General features: G+C 45.0%; 1 protein-coding gene across 3 annotated transcripts in view; it reads right to left on the bottom strand.

Annotated features, from left to right (window-relative positions):
- Window positions 1-20581, bottom strand: part of ENTPD3 (ectonucleoside triphosphate diphosphohydrolase 3) — a 39220-nt gene that overhangs the window by 7719 nt on the left and 10920 nt on the right. For all 3 annotated transcript variants that reach the window (XM_035277816.3, XM_035277815.3, XM_035277818.3), the window contains exons 4-7: window positions 13214-13331; window positions 4499-4649; window positions 1488-1647; window positions 252-485 (exon numbers count right to left, since the gene is read on the bottom strand). In XM_035277816.3, the coding sequence (XP_035133707.3) occupies window positions 252-485; window positions 1488-1647; window positions 4499-4649; window positions 13214-13331 (663 nt within the window). The remainder of the gene's footprint in view (window positions 1-251; window positions 486-1487; window positions 1648-4498; window positions 4650-13213; window positions 13332-20581) is intronic.

Below are 20581 nucleotides of genomic sequence, written 5' to 3'. Positions count from 1 at the left end.
ACAAAACATGTGAAGCTCTGGAACTTCCCTAGACTTCTTACTCAAGTTCACTGGAAGTGGTAACATGGGGGAGGGGGAGAAAGAGAGAGAGAGGAAAGGGACTTGGACCCCCAGGAGTAAATTGGAAAATGCTGTTATTTCCATTTACCTTTCAACTGAAGTGGAGAGGACAGACCCGAGAAGGCAGGGCATTCTCCCCTCAGCTCCAGCCCTCAAGAGAACACCTGCCACCCCTTATCCCCACCAAGTACCTGCAGGAGCATCGCCAGAAACTTCTTCTCAGCCTCATTCCGGCCATAGCACTGGAAGCTGTGTGTGTAGAGCGTGTACACGTAGCCATACAGGGACACCTGCATGATGTCACTGGTGTTCAGGTCCACCTTCTCTCCTGCCACGAAGGATATTTGGGTGGAGGCACCACCTAAATCCAGGGCACCTATGGTTTCCACTCCATGCGGGTGCACCCACATGTGCCAAAGGTTCTTCTGCACAGTGAGAAAAGGAAGTGAGAAAGAAGGCCAAAGGCACCATCTATGTTTGCCCAGAGTTCTCCACCCAAGCCTCATCTCCTACTGCTAAGAAGTAGGACAGAGGGAGCATTTGGGGCCAATTCTCTCCTTTTCTTTCAGAAGTGGTGAATTGAAATGCTTACAGGAGCTGGGCAGGTAACAAAGGTAAGTAATAAATGAGTGAAGTAGATTAGGTTTATTAACAGGGAGTGGTGGGGTCTGCGGCAAACTGGAGAATCCACAAATTACACACTCTGTCCTCGTTACCATCCAGGAATGTGAGCCTACTGTGACCATGTCCTCCAATTTTGGGGAGGAGTGAGGAGGTCAGGAGAGCTACAAGTATGGATTTTTATATGAAATTTACCAAATGTTAATTATGGGTAATGATTTTAAAACTTAAAATGTATTTGAAGGGGAACAAAATAGGTCTTGGGCTACACATACTCTGGGTAACTCCTGTTTTGTGCCCCTTGTAACATGGCAGTTGTCTCTTGGAGTCAACTTTCCTCTGCACCAAGGGAGCAGGGAGTACAGGGATTGGCCTGTGAGGAGAGCTGGGAACACAGGTGAAGACTTCCTTCTGTCTCTGGGAACTTAGGGATACAGACTTCCTGAGGGCTTTGTAAATTCCAGATGGCCATGGAGCCTGTCTGAAGGGTTATTCTTCAGCTGCCCTCCCAGAGACCCATAGCCTAGTGTTAAATTTAGATCTCACCCTCTTCAGTTTCTTACAAGCTAGTAAAGGGATGAGACTTCCCCCCTCCCAAGCATTTAGTCCTGTTTATGACCATGTTTTCTCCCCAGCTGTATATGTCTTTTCTCAGCTATTGTCTCACAGGTATTTCCCTAATGCATTACCTGATAGGAATGATACAGGATGGATGTCCCTGATGGGATGTGCCTCTACTTAGCCTGCCACTCACAAGGGATAGAACAAACAGTAAGATTAAAAACCATGCGTTTGCTTCCACACACCTCCAGGAAATTTCCCATTAAATAGTTGGCTGTGATCCATCCATATACCCCTTCCTCTTGCCCAGAAATGATTTGAGCACCCCTAAAGTCAAAGGGCTGGGACTTGAAGTAGCTTTGGATGCTTTCAAGGACTTCATTAGCTGCTGTTTCATTTTGCAACCTATGCAAGGCACAGAACAAAAAAGTCTGAGTGCCCACACAATACGAGTCTGAAAATGTGTAGTCTCACTCAGGTGAACATGCAAACTTCCCCATCTCCCTGCTGGTGGGGATGAAGGACTTTCCCCATGTGTGCTGTACACCACAGTCCCTTTTGCAAGTTGAAGACTTCTGGGGCAACCGTGAAGGCAGGATGCACTTGTCACCTGTCAAACTGCCAAGCAGGAAAATCACTTTCAGTAAAAGTACGACTTGTTCTCCCCACCCACATCATCTGTTCCTGTATCAAAAGAGCCTCCTGTTTAACTGCCATTGCTCTGTCTCAGATCAGCAGAGGAAAGGAGATCGTTGAAGGCATAAGAGTGGCATAAATAATCTCTTGGAGGCACCATATGAAGAACCCTCGTCTGACCAGAAGGAAAGGGAGCTTGGTTGGAAGGGGGGAAGGAAGAACATTGAGTTTTCAGCTGTTTCTGCTTCACTCTTTGGGAGGGCTTCAGCATGAAGGGATATGACAGTCATCATGGCTGCCACTGGATTGAAGAACCGCCGGTGTGCTGACCCACGGAGGATTGGCGACACAGCATTATACCCCTGGTGACAGAGTGCTATGGCGTCCATCTGCTGCCACTTTACCCTATGAAAGAAAGCTCACTTGAGAGATTATTTCCTCTTCCATCTCTGGGTTAGGAAAGTGAGGGGCACTGGCTGACTCTTGGCTCAGGAAGAAGAAGGCGCAGGGCTGCAAGCAGAATCCATCCCAAATCAGGGGCTGATTCTCACTGCTTGGAAAATAATTCAAAGTTTTCCCAGTTTCATCAGTTTTCATCCCAGCCAATTCTCATCGTTTTCTTTCCTATTTTACTTGTCTAGTAATTAAAATATCAGCTAGTTCCTCAGAAGAAATAGATCATCATCAGAAAACAGTTTTACAAGAGTTAGCACTTAATTGATTCAAAGGAGATACTCACCTTTTCCCTAAGGGATAAGCTTTCTGTTCCAGGGCTTTTGCCATGAGCTATACATTGCAGAGCCTTTTAATTATTTTTCACTGAAAGACTGGGGGCCGGGGCGGGAAGCAACCAAGAAAAATTCAGAGCCCGTTCAACCACAAAGCCTATATATGTACAAACCCTACTGGTAAAACAAAGATATTTTAGAGTAGCTTTTACAGACATTTAATAGAATTGCACCAATATTTCTCCCTGATTATAGTCACTTATCCCATTCATATTGTCGGTATTGCTCAGGTCCTGTTCTGAAACTTGTTACCTGAAGTCAAATCCCAGGCAGAGTAAGCAGCTTCCTAATATATTCTGAAATGGGAAATTCAGCCTGAAAATGTGAATTGAATAGAGGGAAAGCAGAAGGATTTCACAAACTAAGCTCTAAGCATTCAGTCTCCAAGTTGAAAACCTCATGAGCACATCCTGCTGCTGGCTTTTCTGTAAATAGCTCTACATGTGTCGTGTTAAGGAAGCATCACTACAGCAGATGAGAATTTTAGGTCCATGGAATTAATAGCCTGTAAAGGGGCTGCCTTGTTGTGCTCTCTGAGATTATGTGGTTTCAGCTCCTCCCTTGTTGGAAGAACTGTTTTTATAAGAAGGAAAACGAAAAAGGAAGGAGTTTTGAGGTCATTTCTATTACGCTAAACTAATTTAGAAATACACTGCAGATTCCGAGAGTGAGCAAAGAAATCTAAATTCCTTTCACATTTAACGTGGTCAACCAGGAAATCAGATTAGAAACAAGAATCTAATGGAGAGTACTTCATGATTTCTTTTAATGACCCTGTTAAAGTAGCTCTGTTTGTTCCTTTTTGAGATGGAGCCTCACTCTGTTGCACCGGCTAGAGTGCAGTGGTACCTCGGTTCACCGCAACCTCTGTCCCCCAGGTTCAAGTAATTCTCCTACCTCAGCCTCCAAAGTAGCTGGGATTACAGGTGCTTGGCACCACACCCAGCTAATTTTTGTATTTTTAGTAGAGATGGTGTTTCACCATGTTGGCCAGGCTGGTCTTGAACTCCTGACCTCATGATCTCCCAAAGTGCTGGGATTGCATGCGTGAGCCATCGCGCCTGGCTGCTTGTTCTTTTTATATTTTCTTAATGCCCATACGTAGATAACTTTGCATGGTTGGAATTGTAGATAAAGTGCCTTTGAAGCAGAATGAGTGTTGTCTTCTTTGATAAAACCTTCTGCCAATACTTGGAGTAGCCTCTACCCTGAGTAGATTTAAGTTTGATGTTTCTTTTTGGAAAGTTTTTAAAAAATATTAAGGTCAAGGAAATGCTATACTGGAGTAAAAAGAGAAAATGCATTCAAAAACAATGCAATTGGTCTAGAAGCCATGACCACAAATTTAGAAGGAACTGATTGAGTGAGCAAAATGAGATGCTTCTTTCATAACAACTCCAAAAGCTTTGGCTGCTTTGAGGTACAGACATGCCCTTGTTTTAAAGCAGGTTTCAGCGGTATTTTGTACACGAGCAGAAGCTACATAGCTATGGGTTGTACTTACTACCAAATTTAGCTGGTTGTTCACAGGTGTCAAAATACCAAGTGTCAAACTAGAGTTCTACCCCATGAGCAGATTTCATATTACCTGTCTTTTTCAGAGTTCTCAGTAAAATTACCAAGGGAGAGGGAAAGAATTTTAGAAGTGTTTCTTTCTGGATATTAAAGATTAAAAGTTTCCCAACCTTTAAAGCCCAAATGTATGGCAGAATATGGGCTTCTTTTTGAGGGACAGGGGTTGTTCCCAGAAATAGAGTTACATTCCCGGCGAGGTTCAACACATTCTCTGCTATTTCGGCCAAATGGGCTGCTGTGTGCCGCACAGCCCTTACCTCAGCAGGCGCATCCCAGCCGTGGCTCCCAGGTGAATGGGGGTGGACCCGTGGAGGCGGGATGGAACCTGCCCCTTGACTTTTTGCATGCAATCCTCAAAGGCTTTGGGGACATCTTGGGGGTTATTTCCATAGCTGGAGATTCCCGAGCCTGAAAAGCAAGCAGTCAGCATCTCTCAGCACTTCCAGGAACCATCAACCAGTAATAAAACTTTTAAATGAAAAACGAATTGGCCTTGAAAATTATTGGGGTTTGGAAGGGGGTTGAAAACAGTTGGATGTGCTAAGTCCTATATGGTCACACTGACAGTCTACTTGCTATCTCTAGAAGGAATGAATTACAATTGTGGAAACAGTAAGCCAGGGCCTACTTTCACAAAACGTTTTCAGTATGAGAATTTCAAATATAAATAAAAGTAGAGAAAATATATCTTGAAACCCATGGATCTATCTCCCAGCTTCAACAATGATGGACTTATTATTTCATCTGGGCAGTCTTCCACTTGCTCTCCACAAAGCAAAATGCAGATCTGTCATTTCATCCCCATATTTCAGCATGTATCACAAAGGGTAAATTTCTTTGGAAAAACCTAACTATAGTTGAATTATTACACCTTTACCAATGAAATATATTTCTTTTCTTTTTTTGAGATAGAGTCTCACTCTGTCACCCAGGCTGGAGGGCAGTGGTGGGATCTTGGCTCACTACAATCTCCATCTCCCAGGTTCAAGCGATTCTACTGTCTCCTGAGTGGCTGGGATTACAGGCACGCACCACCACACGTGACTAATTTTTGTATTTTTGTAGAGACAGTTACACTATGTTGCCCAGGCTGGTCTCAAACTCCTGACCTCAGGTGATTTACCTGCCTCAGCCTCCCACAGTGCTGGGATTACAGGCGTGAGCCACCATGCCTGGCCAAAAAAGTAAATTCTTAATATCATTAACTATCTAGCCATGGTTCACATTGCCTCCATATTTATTCTCATTCTCATCCTCTCTTGTCTCTTTCTCCTCCTCCTCCTCCTTTTCCTCCCTCCTTCTTCCTTCAACCACCACCCTCTCCTCATTTGTATAAGTTAGGATCCCAATAAATTCCATGCAGTGCAATCTTAAGCCTCTATTTATTGGTTCTGCCTTCCCTCTCTATTTTACCTCCTAATTATTAAAAGTTTTCCTTACAATTTCTTTGTCCTGCACAATTTCCACAGTCTAGAGTTTGTCAATTGTACCCTCACAGTTCAATTAACATCTTACTTGGTCTCTTGTATTTCTATAAATTGTTAATTGAATGTAGAGGCTTGATCAGATCAGGTTTGAAATTTTTTTAAAAAAATATGAGGGTTAGTGTGGACTTACAATAGGGGACACAGTGTCTGGTTGTCTCTATTTTTGTGCCATTAGCATCATCAATGATAATGGCTTAGATCCATTATTTCATTAGGGGTTGCAAATGGTGATATCTTTCTCTGTCCCTCCCTCCCTCCCTCCCTTCCCTCTCTCTCTCTCTCTTTCTCTCTTTCTTTCTATGGAATCTTGCTCTGTCACCCAGGCTGGAGTGCAGTGGTACAATCTCGGCTCAATACAACTTCCATCTCCCAGATTCAGGTGATTCTTGTGCCTCAGCCTCCTGAGTAGCTGGGACTACAGGCTTGTGCCACCGAGCCTGGCTAATTTTTGTATCTTTTGTAGAGACAGGGTTTGCTATGTTGGCCAGGCTGGTCTCAAACTCCTGGCCTCAAGTGATCCACCTGCCTTGGCCTCCCAAAGTGCTGGGATTACAGGTGTGAGACACCATGCCTGACCTGTTGCATTTTTCTTTTGAATTTTAGGAATTACTTTTTTTTTTTTTTTTTTTAGATAGAGTCTCGCTCTTGTCTCAGGCTGCAGTGCAATGGCACAATCTCTGCTCACTGCAACTTCTGCCTCCCTGGTTCAAGTGATTCTCCTGCCTCAGCCTCCATGCCTGGCTAATTTTTGAATTTTTATTAGAGATGGGGTTTCACCATGTTGGCCAGGCTGGTCTTGAACTCCTGACTTCAGGTGATCCTCCCTCCTTGGCCTTCCAAAATGCTGGGATTACAGGCACGAGCCACCACTCCTGCCTAGGAATTACTTTTTAAAAACATGATTTTGTTTTATAGTTATTAAAATAATTACGTAGTTGTAAAATCAGATCTACAAAACTAGGTATATTCAGAAATATCTAGATTCTCTCCTTGTCTCCTCTTCCTATAAGTAGTTTCTTTTTTAAAAAAAAGTTTATCCAATGTTTGTTTAAAATAAGCAAATACATATATTTTTAAATCACCCCAACTTTTAAATTAAGGGTAATTTCTCCACTATGTTTTTTTGTATTCAACAATACTTCTAGTGTCCATTCCATAGTGGTATATAAATATCCTCATTTCTTTTTACAGTTGCATTGCATGCCATTGCTTGGAATCTAACTTAATGTATTCTCCCGGTAGAGGCTCTGAGTTTAAATAAGTCCTACTTTAAGGAAGACACTTCCTTGTCTTTATAGGACAGACAAGGAAGATGGAGACAATATGGTCCCTCTGGAAACTTCCTTGTTTGGAATTGTTAGAGCCACTGCCTCCTTCACCTGCCCTTTCTTAACCTTTCCCACCCATCCCCCAACTGCCACAAACCATTTAAAAAAACTTGGGCACTCTAATGACAAGTTTTCCTTGGATGCGTCCATTAAGATGCACAGACATGTGGATTTCATCCACAGCACCAGAGAAGCAAGGACAGGCTTTCCCAGCCTTGGCCAAGGCACAGGCTCTAATGTGATCTTCCCTCCTGGGGGAATGTCAAGCTACAACAGACTAATGACAGCACCATAAGCTGTGGGCTTGATGTGCTCAGTGGCTTGATCTCAGGAGTTCAGAACTGAAGTAGCTATAAGAAACTCTAGTAACAATAACAACAAATCAATATATATGTGTGTGTATACATATGTATATATACACACATAGTTTTTTTTTTTTGAGATGGAGTTTTTTGCTCTTGTTGTCCAGGCTGGAATGCCATGGTGTGATCTTGGCTCACTGCAACCTCTGCCTCTTAGGTTCAAGTGATTCCCCAGCCTCATCCTCCCAAATAGCTGGAATTACAGGCACGTGCCACCAAACCTGGCTAATTTCCTATTTTTAGGAGAGATGGGGTTTCACCATGTTGGCCAGGCTGGTCTCCAACTCCTGACTTCAGTTGATCTGCTTGGCCTCCCAAAGTGCTGGGATTACAGGAGAGAGCCACTGTACCCAGCCTGTATGAATAATTTTTAATATAAAATACACTAATACTAACAAAGTAATATTTTCCCCTCTGGAGGGAAGGATCATGGATGATCTAACTTCGTTTTCTATTGTTAGATAAAGATGGGGTCTTGCTATGTTGCCCAGGCTGATCTCAAACTCCTAGGCTCAAGTGGTCCTTCTGCCTCAGCCTCCTGAGTAGCTGAGAATATAGGTGCACATCATTGTGCCTGGTTCCATTTTATTTATCTGCATTTTCTGATTTTCATACAATGAAAATATATTATTTTGTCATTAGAAAGTTATTTTTAAAAAGACATACAACTCTCTCAGTAAATAAAACGTGAGATTAAGCCCTCAGGCACACTCCTATGTGATAAATGATATAACAGGGTTTTATTTTCTTTCCAAAATGCCAGTAAAACCAGCAAAAACAACAAAACTACACTGAACGCCACGGGTCAGTGTTCACGTGACTCTCAGTTCTATTCTGCGAATCTGAATCCCCATATGCTGATCATTCTGCTTCAACAGTTAAACAATGCATAGCCCAACGTATTTTCATCTATATACTCTCTTTCTTCCATCTCTATGAATTATTACAAAGAAAAATTCCAGGCATTATGCAAACACGTTAGTACGTGTTTCTGAGAAAGAAAGGCTCTGAAAAATATAACCACGATACCTAAGAAAAAATCACTCCTAAAAAAGTTCTTAATATTATTAAAGACATGTCACTGTTCAAATTTCCCAGAATAACTTTTTCTTTGTAGTGTGATGCAGAAACCCAAGGCCATACCTTGTATGTGCATTTGGATTCTTCTTGAGATTCTTTAATCTGGAGCAGTTTTCCTGCCCACCCCCACCCCTTTTTTTCTTACCATTTATTTACTAAAGAAATCACTTTTGGTGGAGTCGGTCTCTCATTTTGGATTTCACTGATTGGATCCGTGAGGTGTCCTTGAACATGTTCCTTTAGCTCCGGTGGTTTTTTTTTTTTTTTTAGACGAATTTTCGCTCTTGTTACCCAGGCTGGAGTGCAATGGCGCGATCTCGGCTCACCACTACCTCCGCCTCCTGGGTTCAGGCAATTCTCTTGCCTCAGCCTCCCGAGTAGCTGGGATTACAGGCACGCGCCACCATGCCCAGCTAATTTTTTTTTTTGTATTTTTAGTAGAGACAGGGTTTCACCATGTTGACCAGGATGGTCTCGATCTGTCGACCTCATGATCCACCCGCCTCGGCCTCCCAAAGTGCTGGGATTACAGGCGTGAGCCACCGTGCCCGGCCTCTCCTGTGTTTTTTTTATAAACTGGGAGTTATGTCTAGAAATGTGATTAGATTCAGATTTGATTTTTTGGCAAGAGCACTTGCTAGGCATGCTGGCTTTTTCCTAGGGTACATCGCCACACTAGGGGCATATCATGTCTGTCGGACTTCTCAGGTTCTAAGCTCCCCATCACTTTTCACCTAGTTGCTCACTTCCTCTTTCTTCAGATACCTGGGATTTGGCTTCTGACCTTCCTTTCCCCTCACTGGCTGTCACTCCTTCCAAGTTCGTTTGCTGGTTCCTCCTCCTCTCCCCAGCCTCTCAATACTGAAGTGTGTAAGGCTAAGTCCTCGGATCTCTTTTCTTCAGTATCTACTCACTCCCTAGATGAGTGGGGGCTGAATATCGTGTGTATTCTGATGACCCTCGGCTTTATTTCTCCAGTAAAGCCGCCCCTCTCCTGAGCTCCTGACTCACCTTGCTGACAACTCCACATCACTATATAGATCAGGACCCAATACCTGCTTTTTTAGGGTTTGCAAGTGAAAATAATTTTTGCATTTTCAGATAGTTGGAAAAAAATCAAATGAAGAACAGCATTTCACGACGTGAAAATTATAAGAAATTAAAATGTCAGTGTCCACACGTAAAGTTTTTTTTTAAAATACAGATATGCTAATTAATCTACATATTGTCTATGGCTGTTTTTATGCTAAAAGGACAGAGTTGAGCAGTGATGACACAGACTATATGGCCCACAAGTCTAAAATATTTATCATCTAGCTCTTCACAGAAGAAGTTTGCTGTCCCCTGACTCAAATAATTTATAGCCATCTCCAACTTAATATGCCCAAAACCAAACTCTTTAAGCCTAGTCTTGCCCCCAGTATGCTCCACTCCTAGTGTTCCCCAATCCCATTAAATGGCGTTGTGACGCACACAGTTGCTCATATCCAAGATCTTGCTACGCACTAGCAACCCAGATGCCTCACATCAAATCCATCATAAAACCACGTTGGCCCTACCTTCAAAATACCTCCAAAATCTAAGCACTTCTCACCCCCTTCCCCAGACCCATCATAGACCAGGGTTCCTCAACCTCGGTGCTCCTGACATTTTGGGGTAGACACTTCCTTGCTGTGAAGGCTGTTCTGTGCATTGTACAATGCTTAGCAGCCTCCCTGGCCTCCACGCACTAGATGCCGGCGGCAGCACAGACCCAGTCATGACAGTCACAAAGATCTCTAGACATCGCCAAATGTTTCCTGGGAGGCAAATTCACCTAGTGTTGAGAAGCACTAGTCAAGCGCGAACTGACCATCACCTACTCTCTCACCCACATTGATTTAACAGCACTTAACTGGTGTCCTTGCCTCTAATCCTAGCCCCTGACTGCGTGTTCTATATCAACTGAATGATCCATTAAAAACGGAAGTCATATCATGTGAGTTCCCTGGTTAGAACCTTCTAAAGGCTTCCTAACATACTTTGAAGAATCCTCGTATGAGTCAAAGTCTAACCCTTGTGACACCTCAGGGTCCTCCAAGGAGCTGGCCTTGGCTATACCTTCAGTCTCATTTCTCACCTTTCTTCCAGCCACACTGGCCCCTTGGCTTTTCCTGGAAAATGCTGAGCAGCTTCCCCGCTTGGCGTCTTCCCTTACCACGCCTCCACTCAACATGTTCTTCCCCCAGGTTTCATGGCTCACCGCCTCACCTCACTTTTGTCTCGGCTTAGCTGTCGCATTCTTCATTCTTCCCTGACAATGACAACCCTGTTCCAAACAGCAGGCCCACTCTCTATTTCCCACCCTGCCTGATTTCTCTTCACATCTTGTCTCCCTACTCATTATATGCCCATTTATTTTTTTGTCTATCTTCCTCATTGAAATGCAACTCTCTTAACACATAACTACAGATTTTGTATATATTGTTTATTTCTAAATTCCTGGTGCCAAGAACAGTTTGTGCCAAACAGCAGGCACCTAATACATATTTATTAAATCAGTCAACCAATTAATCAATCAATGAGACTTTCAAACAAGCAGACATGAAGTAAGGAGATTGTGTGGCCCAATCTGAGCTAAGCGCGAGCTGGTCTCTGGATAGCGGCTGGTGAGGGGCAAGATAGAATGTTTAAGCCTTGAGGGTATGTCACCAGAGGGCCTATCTGGATAAGGTCCATTCAGCCTCCTAGGGGGAGAAGGAGATGGGGTTCACAGCCTCCTGGGATACTTGTATGGCCTCATGAGAGGAGCATTGAAATTGCTATTTCAATACGGGGAGAGAGGGTTAAAGAGACAGCACAAAACTTACTCAAGGGGGAACAGAAGCAAAAGACACACGCCTCAGCTTCAGCTCCGGCCAACTATTGGCAAAGGATGGTTTTTGGTTTGTTTGTTTTTTGAGACGGAGTCTTGCTCTGTCACACAGGCTGGAGTGCGGCGGTGTGATCTCCACTCACTGCAACCTCTGCCTCCTGGGTTCAGGCAGTTCTCCTGCCTCAGCCTCCCGAGTAGCTGAGATTACAGTCACACACCACCATGTCTGACTGATTTTTGTATTTTTAGTAGAGACGGGGTTTCACCATGTAGGCCAGGCTGGTCTCAAGCTCCTGACCTCAGGTGATTCACCCACCTCAGCCTCCCAAAGTGCTGGGATTACCAATGTGAGGCACCACGCCCGGCAGCAAAGGATGTTTTTTAATATTATGGTGACCTGGTCTCTGATGCAACTCTTTGAGGCATTTTAATGGAGGAGATAGTCAAGTTTAGGCTCTAATGGAGCTTAAGTAATTTTTAGTCACTGGTTTAAAGGAAAGGCAGCAGCAGGCATGAGTAGTGCAGACAAGCTGAGACCCAGGCAGAGAACTCAGCACCTCTGGGGGGTGGCTTCACCGTGAGCAGCCAGAGGTGCAGCCACCAGCACAGAAACTGTCAGCAAAGGCAATGAACTCATGGTAAACAGTAGCAACTGAGGGTTGATACCCACCAGAAAGAAATTTCTGAGGGCCTAGGCATCTGGGAATCCCTGCTGGGTGAGCAAGCATTCACCACCCCCTTCTGTTCGGCCAAGGCATGGGAGTCCTGGGAAGTTGGCAGCGGAGGAACCAGAAACCCAAATTATCCTTGGAGAAGCCACACGTCTTTGAGGGGACACTTACTGAACTTCAACTCTGTAATTTAAGCTCTAGGTTGTGGCCTTCTGTTCATTTAGAATATATATGGATCCCTGAGGCTACTGTGATCAAAGAAGGGAGGATCCATTTATGGATGTGCTGTGGCCTCCATCACTCTGTGCCTCCTCAAATCACGTATGCCATCCCGGGTGGGCCAAGGAACCCTTCCGCAAGGGACTGCCGTGACGCCTCCCCACGTGAGTCTTATCTTTCCCTACAGTTGTAAGGCTGTCAAGACTGACTTGGTTGAATTGCTCTCCTGGGTCTAAAGACAGAGATCTTGTTAACTGTGGGACAGAGTAATGAGTGGCAAGAGGGGTCACCGGGAGCTCTGGATTGTGCTGCCCCATGAACAACAGCTTTTGAGCACTGCTGTATGCCAGGCATTTCCTTTACATTATGTCATTTAATCCTCAAATCACCCCTATGGGGAAGGTACAACTGTGAGAAGACAGCTTTCCACGTGTCTCTTGTGTTTCCGTCTGCCGCAAAAGGCAGGCATGCTCACTGCCCACTATAAATGCTCCCCTAAAATCCCAGACGTCCTTTCTGTGACTGAACCTCTTGCATGAGTATATACTATCTGTCTCTCTTTCCATCATCTTGGGCACACCGGGACTCAGAACCAGTGTAAGAAAATGCTGATACTCTGGGCTACTCCTGTGAGTAACAAATTGTCCTTCGTTTCTGACCCAGGAGTCTTGTGTCTTTCAGCACCTATGAAAATATGGTCGGGTAAAATCTCAGACCATTCACAGTTCTTGATGCCACCCTTTCCCATGCATACAGATGAAAAAACTGAAGCCCAGAGAAGGGAAGTGACTAGGGCAAGTTTACCCCACTGATGAGTAGCAGCACTAGCAAAGATCTCCTGTTTCCTGACTCCCAGTCCAGTGCTTACTCCCTGCCTCCAGGCAACACCTCAGGACCTCTCCCGGCCTCCAAAACACTTAGAACTCTACCTTGCTTCCCTTTGCGACTCCCAGCCACGCTTCAGTCCTTACCTTTCACACTACACTTGAAGGTCTGACTGACCACTCCGGTGTTATTCTCTTTCTCTGCTGGCCACTGATACACGTAGACTGTGGTTCTGGAAGACCCAGCATCCAGCACAATTCCATACTGAACAAAAAGGGAAAGGGAGAGTCAGAAATGGGCCGGACTCTGCCGAGGGCTCCTTTCTCAGTGGGCTGCTGAGAACCCGGAGTACCTCAATCCACACTGCTTCACTTGGGTGGGGGCTGATCAAGAAGAAGAACTATTTTCTCCAAACCAATTTTGTCTCCTTGCACTGTGGGGAAGGGATGAAGTAAGGCAGGGCAGGTTCTAGGACGTGGTTGTTACTTTGCTATGCATTAGAATCACCTGGAAAGCTTAAAAAAACCCCAGTGCCAAGGCTACACCCCATACCAATTAAATCAGAATCTCTGAGACTGGGCCCAGGCATCAACAGGTTTTAAAGGTCCCTAGGTGAGTCCAACATTCTGCCAGGGTTGAGAGTTTTACTTCATGGATCTCGCATACAATCAGGTTGCCTGATTCTTCCTCATCCCGACCTTTGAGGGGAGGTACAAAAACCATCTTCGTCTCAGAAGGAAAATGAATAATCACCCACATGCCCTCTATTTCCACACTTCCAAGCTTATCAGTCTGGAAATAAACAACCAAAAGAAAACTGTAAGAAGAAGCTGTAGGAAGTTTTCACATGGGAGAGGCATTTTGATGTTTTTTTTTTTTAGATGGAGTTTTCACTCTCATTGCCCAGGCTGGAGTGCAATGGCCCAATCTCAGCTCACTGCAACCTCCACCTCCCAGTTCAAGCAATTCTCCTGCCTCAGCCTCCCAATGGTGGGATTACAGGTATCTGCCACCACGCCCGGCTAATGTTTGTATTTTTAGTGGAGACAGGTTTCATGTTGAGCAGGCTGGTCTTGAACTTCTGACCTCAGGTGATCCACACACCTTGGCCTCCCAAGCTGGGATTACAGGCATGAGCCACCATACCTGGCTGAGACATGTTAATACCTGCATCAGTGCTCAGAATTAAAGTATCATAATTAAGGAGAAAAAAAGCAAAATAAAAAATAATATTGACATATTGATCCCACTCTGGTAATGTGTATGTGAACAAATGAACAGGCAGGTGTTTCTGGGCAGTGCTGGGGCTGGCTGTGCTATGGCAGGAGAGTAGGCTGGGGGGGTCCTGAACTGATTTGCCCAACTTGAGCAGGCACCAGGAAGCTTCACCTGGGAAGGCTTGGCCAAGCCCAGGCTCTGGACCGAACCTGACCGGCAAAGAGCATGTATTAGAAGTCTATAGAGTTTGGAATGAGCAAGGCATACCTAAGCCCAGAATCCGCTTGTGCTGAGTCATCCCAGGGCATCCACAGGCCTTCAGGGTGGCTTGAAAAGACCCCCCTCTGCCACCTTTGGGTCAACCTAGCTTGTCCCTCAGAAGACAATGAAGTTGGGTTTGGAGGCAGGCTGACTCAGACGGATTCTCAATTGTATGGTGCTGGGTAAGATGCCTGACCTTTCTGGGTTCCCTCATCTTTAGAGGACTTACTTTCAGAAGTAAAGAGGAGGCTACATGCTTGGTGCTTAGTGGCTGCTCATAAATACAGACTATTAGCATGTATAGAAAAGCCAGTTGAGCAAAATAAATAAATAAAATTACAAAACAAGAAAAACAGAAAACACAGAATCCCTCAAATCCAACTATTGGGTTAGCCCTTGTTATATCTTTTCTAATGATATATGCATATATATATCTGGATACATATATATGTATGTGTTTAGATGTATGATTTGAAATCAACGTGCTTTATACTGCACATTGTTTTTTTTAAATGCTCTTTTCTCCTCCTCCCCCTCTTCTTCCTCCTCTTCCTCCTCCTCTTCTCCTCCTCGTCCTCCTTCTTTCTTCTTTCTTCCTCTTCCTCTTCCTCCTCCTCCTCCTCTTCCTCCTCCTCCTCTTCTTCTTCTTCTTCTTCTGCAATGCTCTTTTCTTGTTGTTTTTTTGAGATAGGGTCTTATTTTGTCCCCAGGCTGGAGTGCAGTGGTGCCATCACTACTCAGTGCAGCCTCAACTTCTCAGGCTCAATCGATTCTCAGCCCCAGCCTCCTGAGTAGTGGGGATTACAGGTGTGCACCACCACACCTGGCTAATTTCTGTATTTTTTTGTAGAGACAAGGTTTCAGCATGCTTCCCAGCCTGATCTCGAACTCCTGGGCTCAAGCAATTCACCCACCTCAGCCTCACAAAATGCTGCTGGTATTACAGGCAAGAGTCACTGCATCTGGCCATGCAATGCTATTTTCTTAAAAAGTATATCATGGACATGTCTCCCTGATAGTAGAAACCGATTGATATCACCATTTTCTCTTTCTTTCTTTCCTTCCTTCCATCCTACTTGCTTTCTTTCTTTTTTTGAGATGGAGTTTTGCTCTTGTCATCCAGGCTGGAGTGCAATGGCACGATCTCAGCTCACTGCAACCTCTGCCTCCCAGATTCAAGTGATTCTCCTGCCTCAGCCTCCCGAGTAGCTGGGATTACAGGCACTTGCCACCATGCCCGGCTAATTTTAGAGATGGGGTTTCACCATGTTGGCCAGGCTGTTCTTGAACTCCTGACCTCAAGTGATCCACCCACCTTGGCCTCCCAAAGTGCTGGGATTATAGGCATGATCCACCGTGCCTGGCCTGATATCACCATTTTCATACATTCATTGTATTCACTGTTAGATACAGCATAATGTACCCAATTCCTGGTTCTATACATTTAGGAGGTTTCCAACTTTCTATTATCTATATTACAAATGCTTGTTTCATTTGAAATGGGACCAAATTTTTAAAAAGTTGCTCCCAGCTCCTGAATCATGGCGTCTCCATTATTTTGAAACAGATCATCTGTGTTCACTGGTATGCGAACTTGGACAGCCTCTTAATCCCAGCCCTCGAGTGTGATGAATGTTGATGGGGATCCTGACCTGACATCCCCCATGGGGAACAACGGTGGCATTGTTCATTATCTGTCCCAGGCAGCGACTCACTGTGAGATTAAAGCACAGGTTGAAACTAAAGGCAGGAAGGAAGCCAGGCACTAAAGAGGTCCGACCTCCATATTCTTGGTCTGATTTCTTTCCTCCCTCCTGCTGCTGACCTGATCACCACCACTCCAGCCAGCCCTGTCACGCCTGGTGCTCACCCATAAACCATGAGGAGAGAGAGAATAGGAGAACAACTGTCACCTTCCTTTCCTCAAATCTTTATTTCAACCCTTCAAAAAGGGTGCATGTTTTCCCTGTGTAGAAAACTCAGGGGTGCTGCGCCAAGATTGGAGAGAAGGAAGAGTGTCCATTATCTTTTGTAATTCCACCTGGGACCCAGCTTTCAGCAGGATGTGCAGCAGTCAGACTGCCCTGTGAGCCTGGAGAGACAGCTGCCCCTCCAGCTCCTGCTGATGCAGGCCCACCTCTACCCACTTGCACTGATCTAGCCCCACCATTATTCACTGACATTTTCAGAAGTGGAAAACATGGTCTTTGGTTTTCAGAGCTCTTTTGCCTAAACAGTGAAATTCAGTGTGATTATTTTGGGGGAGAGGGGATGGGAATGAATTTCAGTTCAGCTAGGCAGGTGATGTTCAGATAAAAAGTAATAAGTAATTCTCTGTCTAGCACAGTGTCAGAAAAAACGTGGCTTGAATACAGACCTGAAGATGTAGGTTAACTGAAAGGAAACAGTCTTCCAGCTTAGAAATGTATAGAATCAGGAAATTGGCTAAATTATTCTGTATGTAACAATGAATGCAATTAACGTTCACTGAAAGGGCCAGTCTCCCAGGTGTAACCAAAAGCAATAGCGAAAGCAGAGTCATAAGGTCAACCTTCTTCGATTTGTTTATTGTTACCATTATTCCTATAATAATAAGAACAGTAGTGGTAATAAACATTGTCTGGCACTTATTCTAGGCACTGCAGAAAGTGCTTTGTGTTATAATGTATATGTTATCATATCCTATCATTTGACACATGGGCAAACTGAGACTTACAATAGAACGTAAATGCCCAAGATCACAGACTTGGGATCGAGCCTGAGTCTAACGGACTCTAACACCTGTGCTCATAGCCACGATGCTTTCACTGAGCTCGAAGGAAACCCAGTCCAATGGGGTGACTGTTCAGTGATCAGGTGCATTAGACTTTCTTACTGAAACAGAAAGTCCGCTGAAAGTAAACTCTTGGTTAAGAGGTGTGCATATCTGCCTAGAGAAGAGGACCAATTTGTATAAGGAGCCCAAGGCTTTCTGGAACAAAAAAAAAAAGAAACTAATTATCCAACTCTTGCTCTCCAAGAAGTAAACCAGGGTGGGCTACAAGACACCAGAAGTCCAGGCTGATGAACAAGGCTCAATGAGGGTTAAAAGGAAATGATTTCAACACAGACTGGGCCAGCGGTTGTGCTTTGGAGAGTAATGGCTGAGCATGGGAGTGTAGACTAAAACGGCTTATAATCTTGCACCCAGTATGGGGAACTCATGCGGGCTGAGCAGGTCACAGTGGAAAAGCCCATCCTTCAAACCTTAAGACTGTGCAGAACCATCTTCAACAGTGACATCACATGGCTGCAAGAGGCAGTACAATGGTACTGACCATCAGACTGAGAAGCTGTAGAATTCTTAGATGGTTATGATCGTGGGTAGGGAGGGCGAAGTCTCAAGAGGAAGGCATGGGACTTCATGATAATAAAGCGGGGGAGTGGGAGCTGAGTGAAAATTACCAGTGATGGCATCATGTTTACTCTTCCAGCTTGCGGAGCAGGTCAGACCAGTAACGCAAGGGACTCAGACATTTTCGCCCCTTGACTGCGTTTTAATAGTCCTGCTCATAACCTCACATAAACCAAAGTTAGGCAAGCCAAAGTGAGATTTAATCGCCAGACAGGACCTTGCATGAGGGGCCTCTGTAACACTTCAGGGCCCTCCAGACAGGCTGTTGTAGAGCTGGCCCTTTAGAGCCGGCTGTCCAGTGCACACAAAAGCAAAACGGGGCTCATAGTATAAAAAACCATAAACATAACAGTTTTAAATCCCTCATATTTGCTCAACTTCCTCATCCTGCAATCCTCTTCAAAACAAAACAGAGAGAGAGAGAGAGAGATATCTCAATATCCTGAGAAAAACTTCATGTGGAATGCTCTCTTCCAAAGCTGTCATTCTGTTTCTGGTTCAACTGGCCCAGAACAGCTGTCTTTTCTCACATTTAATGCACTCAATTAAGCAGAAAGGAGCTTCCAAGCTCATCTTCCCATGTTTCACAATTTCCTGTCCCTTGCAATGGTGGCTAGGGTCTGTTAGCAAGATTTGGAAGAGATTTAAAATCCCCTCTTTGAACTGCCTGCTAACTGGGGGGAAGGGGAGGTGTCTCCTGGATCCTCCAAACCCTTGTTTAAGGCCACTGTGGTCTGTTCTCTTTTCTTTTTTTTACAGCAGTTCTGCCATTTTCAGTCTGTGTAACCATGGGACACTATTTGTCTTTCTGTTCCTGTTTTCTCACCTGCAAAGCAGGGATAGTAGCAATATTATTTACATGGAGTAGTCACTGGCAATTCTCTGCCCACATTCGCTCAGACCTTAGTACTGTGATGCACAACTGTCCATCCTCCACCTGCTGATGTACAATCGTCCATCCTCCACCTGCTGATGTACAACCATCATATCCTCCACCTGCTGATGTACAACCATCATATCCTCCACCTGCTGATGTACAACCGTCCATCCTCCACCTGCTGATGTACAACCATCCATCCTCCACCTGCTGATGTACAACCATCCATCCTCCACCTGCTGATGTACAACCATCATATCCTCCACCTGCTGATGTACAACCATCATATCCTCCACCTGCTGATGTACAACCGTCCATCCTCCACCTGCTGATGTACAACCATCCATCCTCCACCTGCTGATGTACAACCATCCATCCTCCACCTGCTGATGTACAACCATCATATCCTCCACCTGCTGATGTACAACCATCATATCCTCCACCTGCTGATGTACAACCTTCATATCCTCCACCTGCTGATGTACAACCATCATATCCTCCACCTGCTGATGTACAACCATCATATCCTCCACCTGCTGATGTACAACTATCATATCCTCCACCTGCTGATGTACAACCATCATATCCTCCACCTGCTGATGTACAACCATCCATCCTCCACCTGCTGATGTACAACCATCCATCCTCCACCTGCTGATGTACAACCATCCACCCTCCACCTGCTGATGTACAACCATCATATCCTCCACCTGCTGATGTACAACCATCCATCCTCCACCTGCTGATGTACAACCATCCATCCTCCACCTGCTGATGTACAACCATCATATCCTCCACCTGCTGATGTACAACCATCATATCCTCCACCTGCTGATGTACAACCATCATATCCTCCACCTGCTGATGTACAACCATCCATCCTCCACCTGCTGATGTACAACCATCCATCCTCCACTTGCTGATGTACAACCATCATATCCTCCACCTGCTGATGTACAACCATCCATCCTCCACCTGCTGATGTACAACCATCCATCCTCCACCTGCTGATGTACAACCATCATATCCTCCACCTGCTGATGTACAACCATCATATCCTCCACCTGCTGATGTACAACCATCCATCCTCCACCTGCTGATGTACAACCATCATATCCTCCACCTGCTGATGTACAACCATCCATCCTCCACCTGCTGATGTACAACCATCCATCCTCCACTTGCTGATGTACAACCATCATATCCTCCACCTGCTGATGTACAACCGTCCATCCTCCACCTGCTGATGTACAACCATCATATCCTACACCTGCTGATGTACAACCATCATATCCTCCACCTGCTGATGTACAACCATCATATCCTCCACCTGCTGATGTACAACCATCCATCCTCCACCTGCTGATGTACAACCATCCATCCTCCACCTGCTGATGTACAACCATCATATCCTCCACCTGCTGATGTACAACCATCATATCCTCCACCTGCTGATGTACAACCATCCATCCTCCACCTGCTGATGTACAACCATCCATCCTCCACTTGCTGATGTACAACCATCATATCCTCCACCTGCTGATGTACAACCATCCATCCTCCACCTGCTGATGTACAACCATCCATCCTCCACCTGCTGATGTACAACCATCATATCCTCCACCTGCTGATGTACAACCATCATATCCTCCACCTGCTGATGTACAACCATCCATCCTCCACCTGCTGATGTACAACCATCATATCCTCCACCTGCTGATGTACAACCATCCATCCTCCACCTGCTGATGTACAACCATCCAT

Source organism: Callithrix jacchus, chromosome 17 (assembly GCF_049354715.1).
Source record: "Callithrix jacchus isolate 240 chromosome 17, calJac240_pri, whole genome shotgun sequence".
Taxonomy (NCBI): domain Eukaryota; kingdom Metazoa; phylum Chordata; class Mammalia; order Primates; family Cebidae; genus Callithrix; species Callithrix jacchus.
This window is presented reverse-complemented; position numbering and strand designations above follow the sequence as displayed.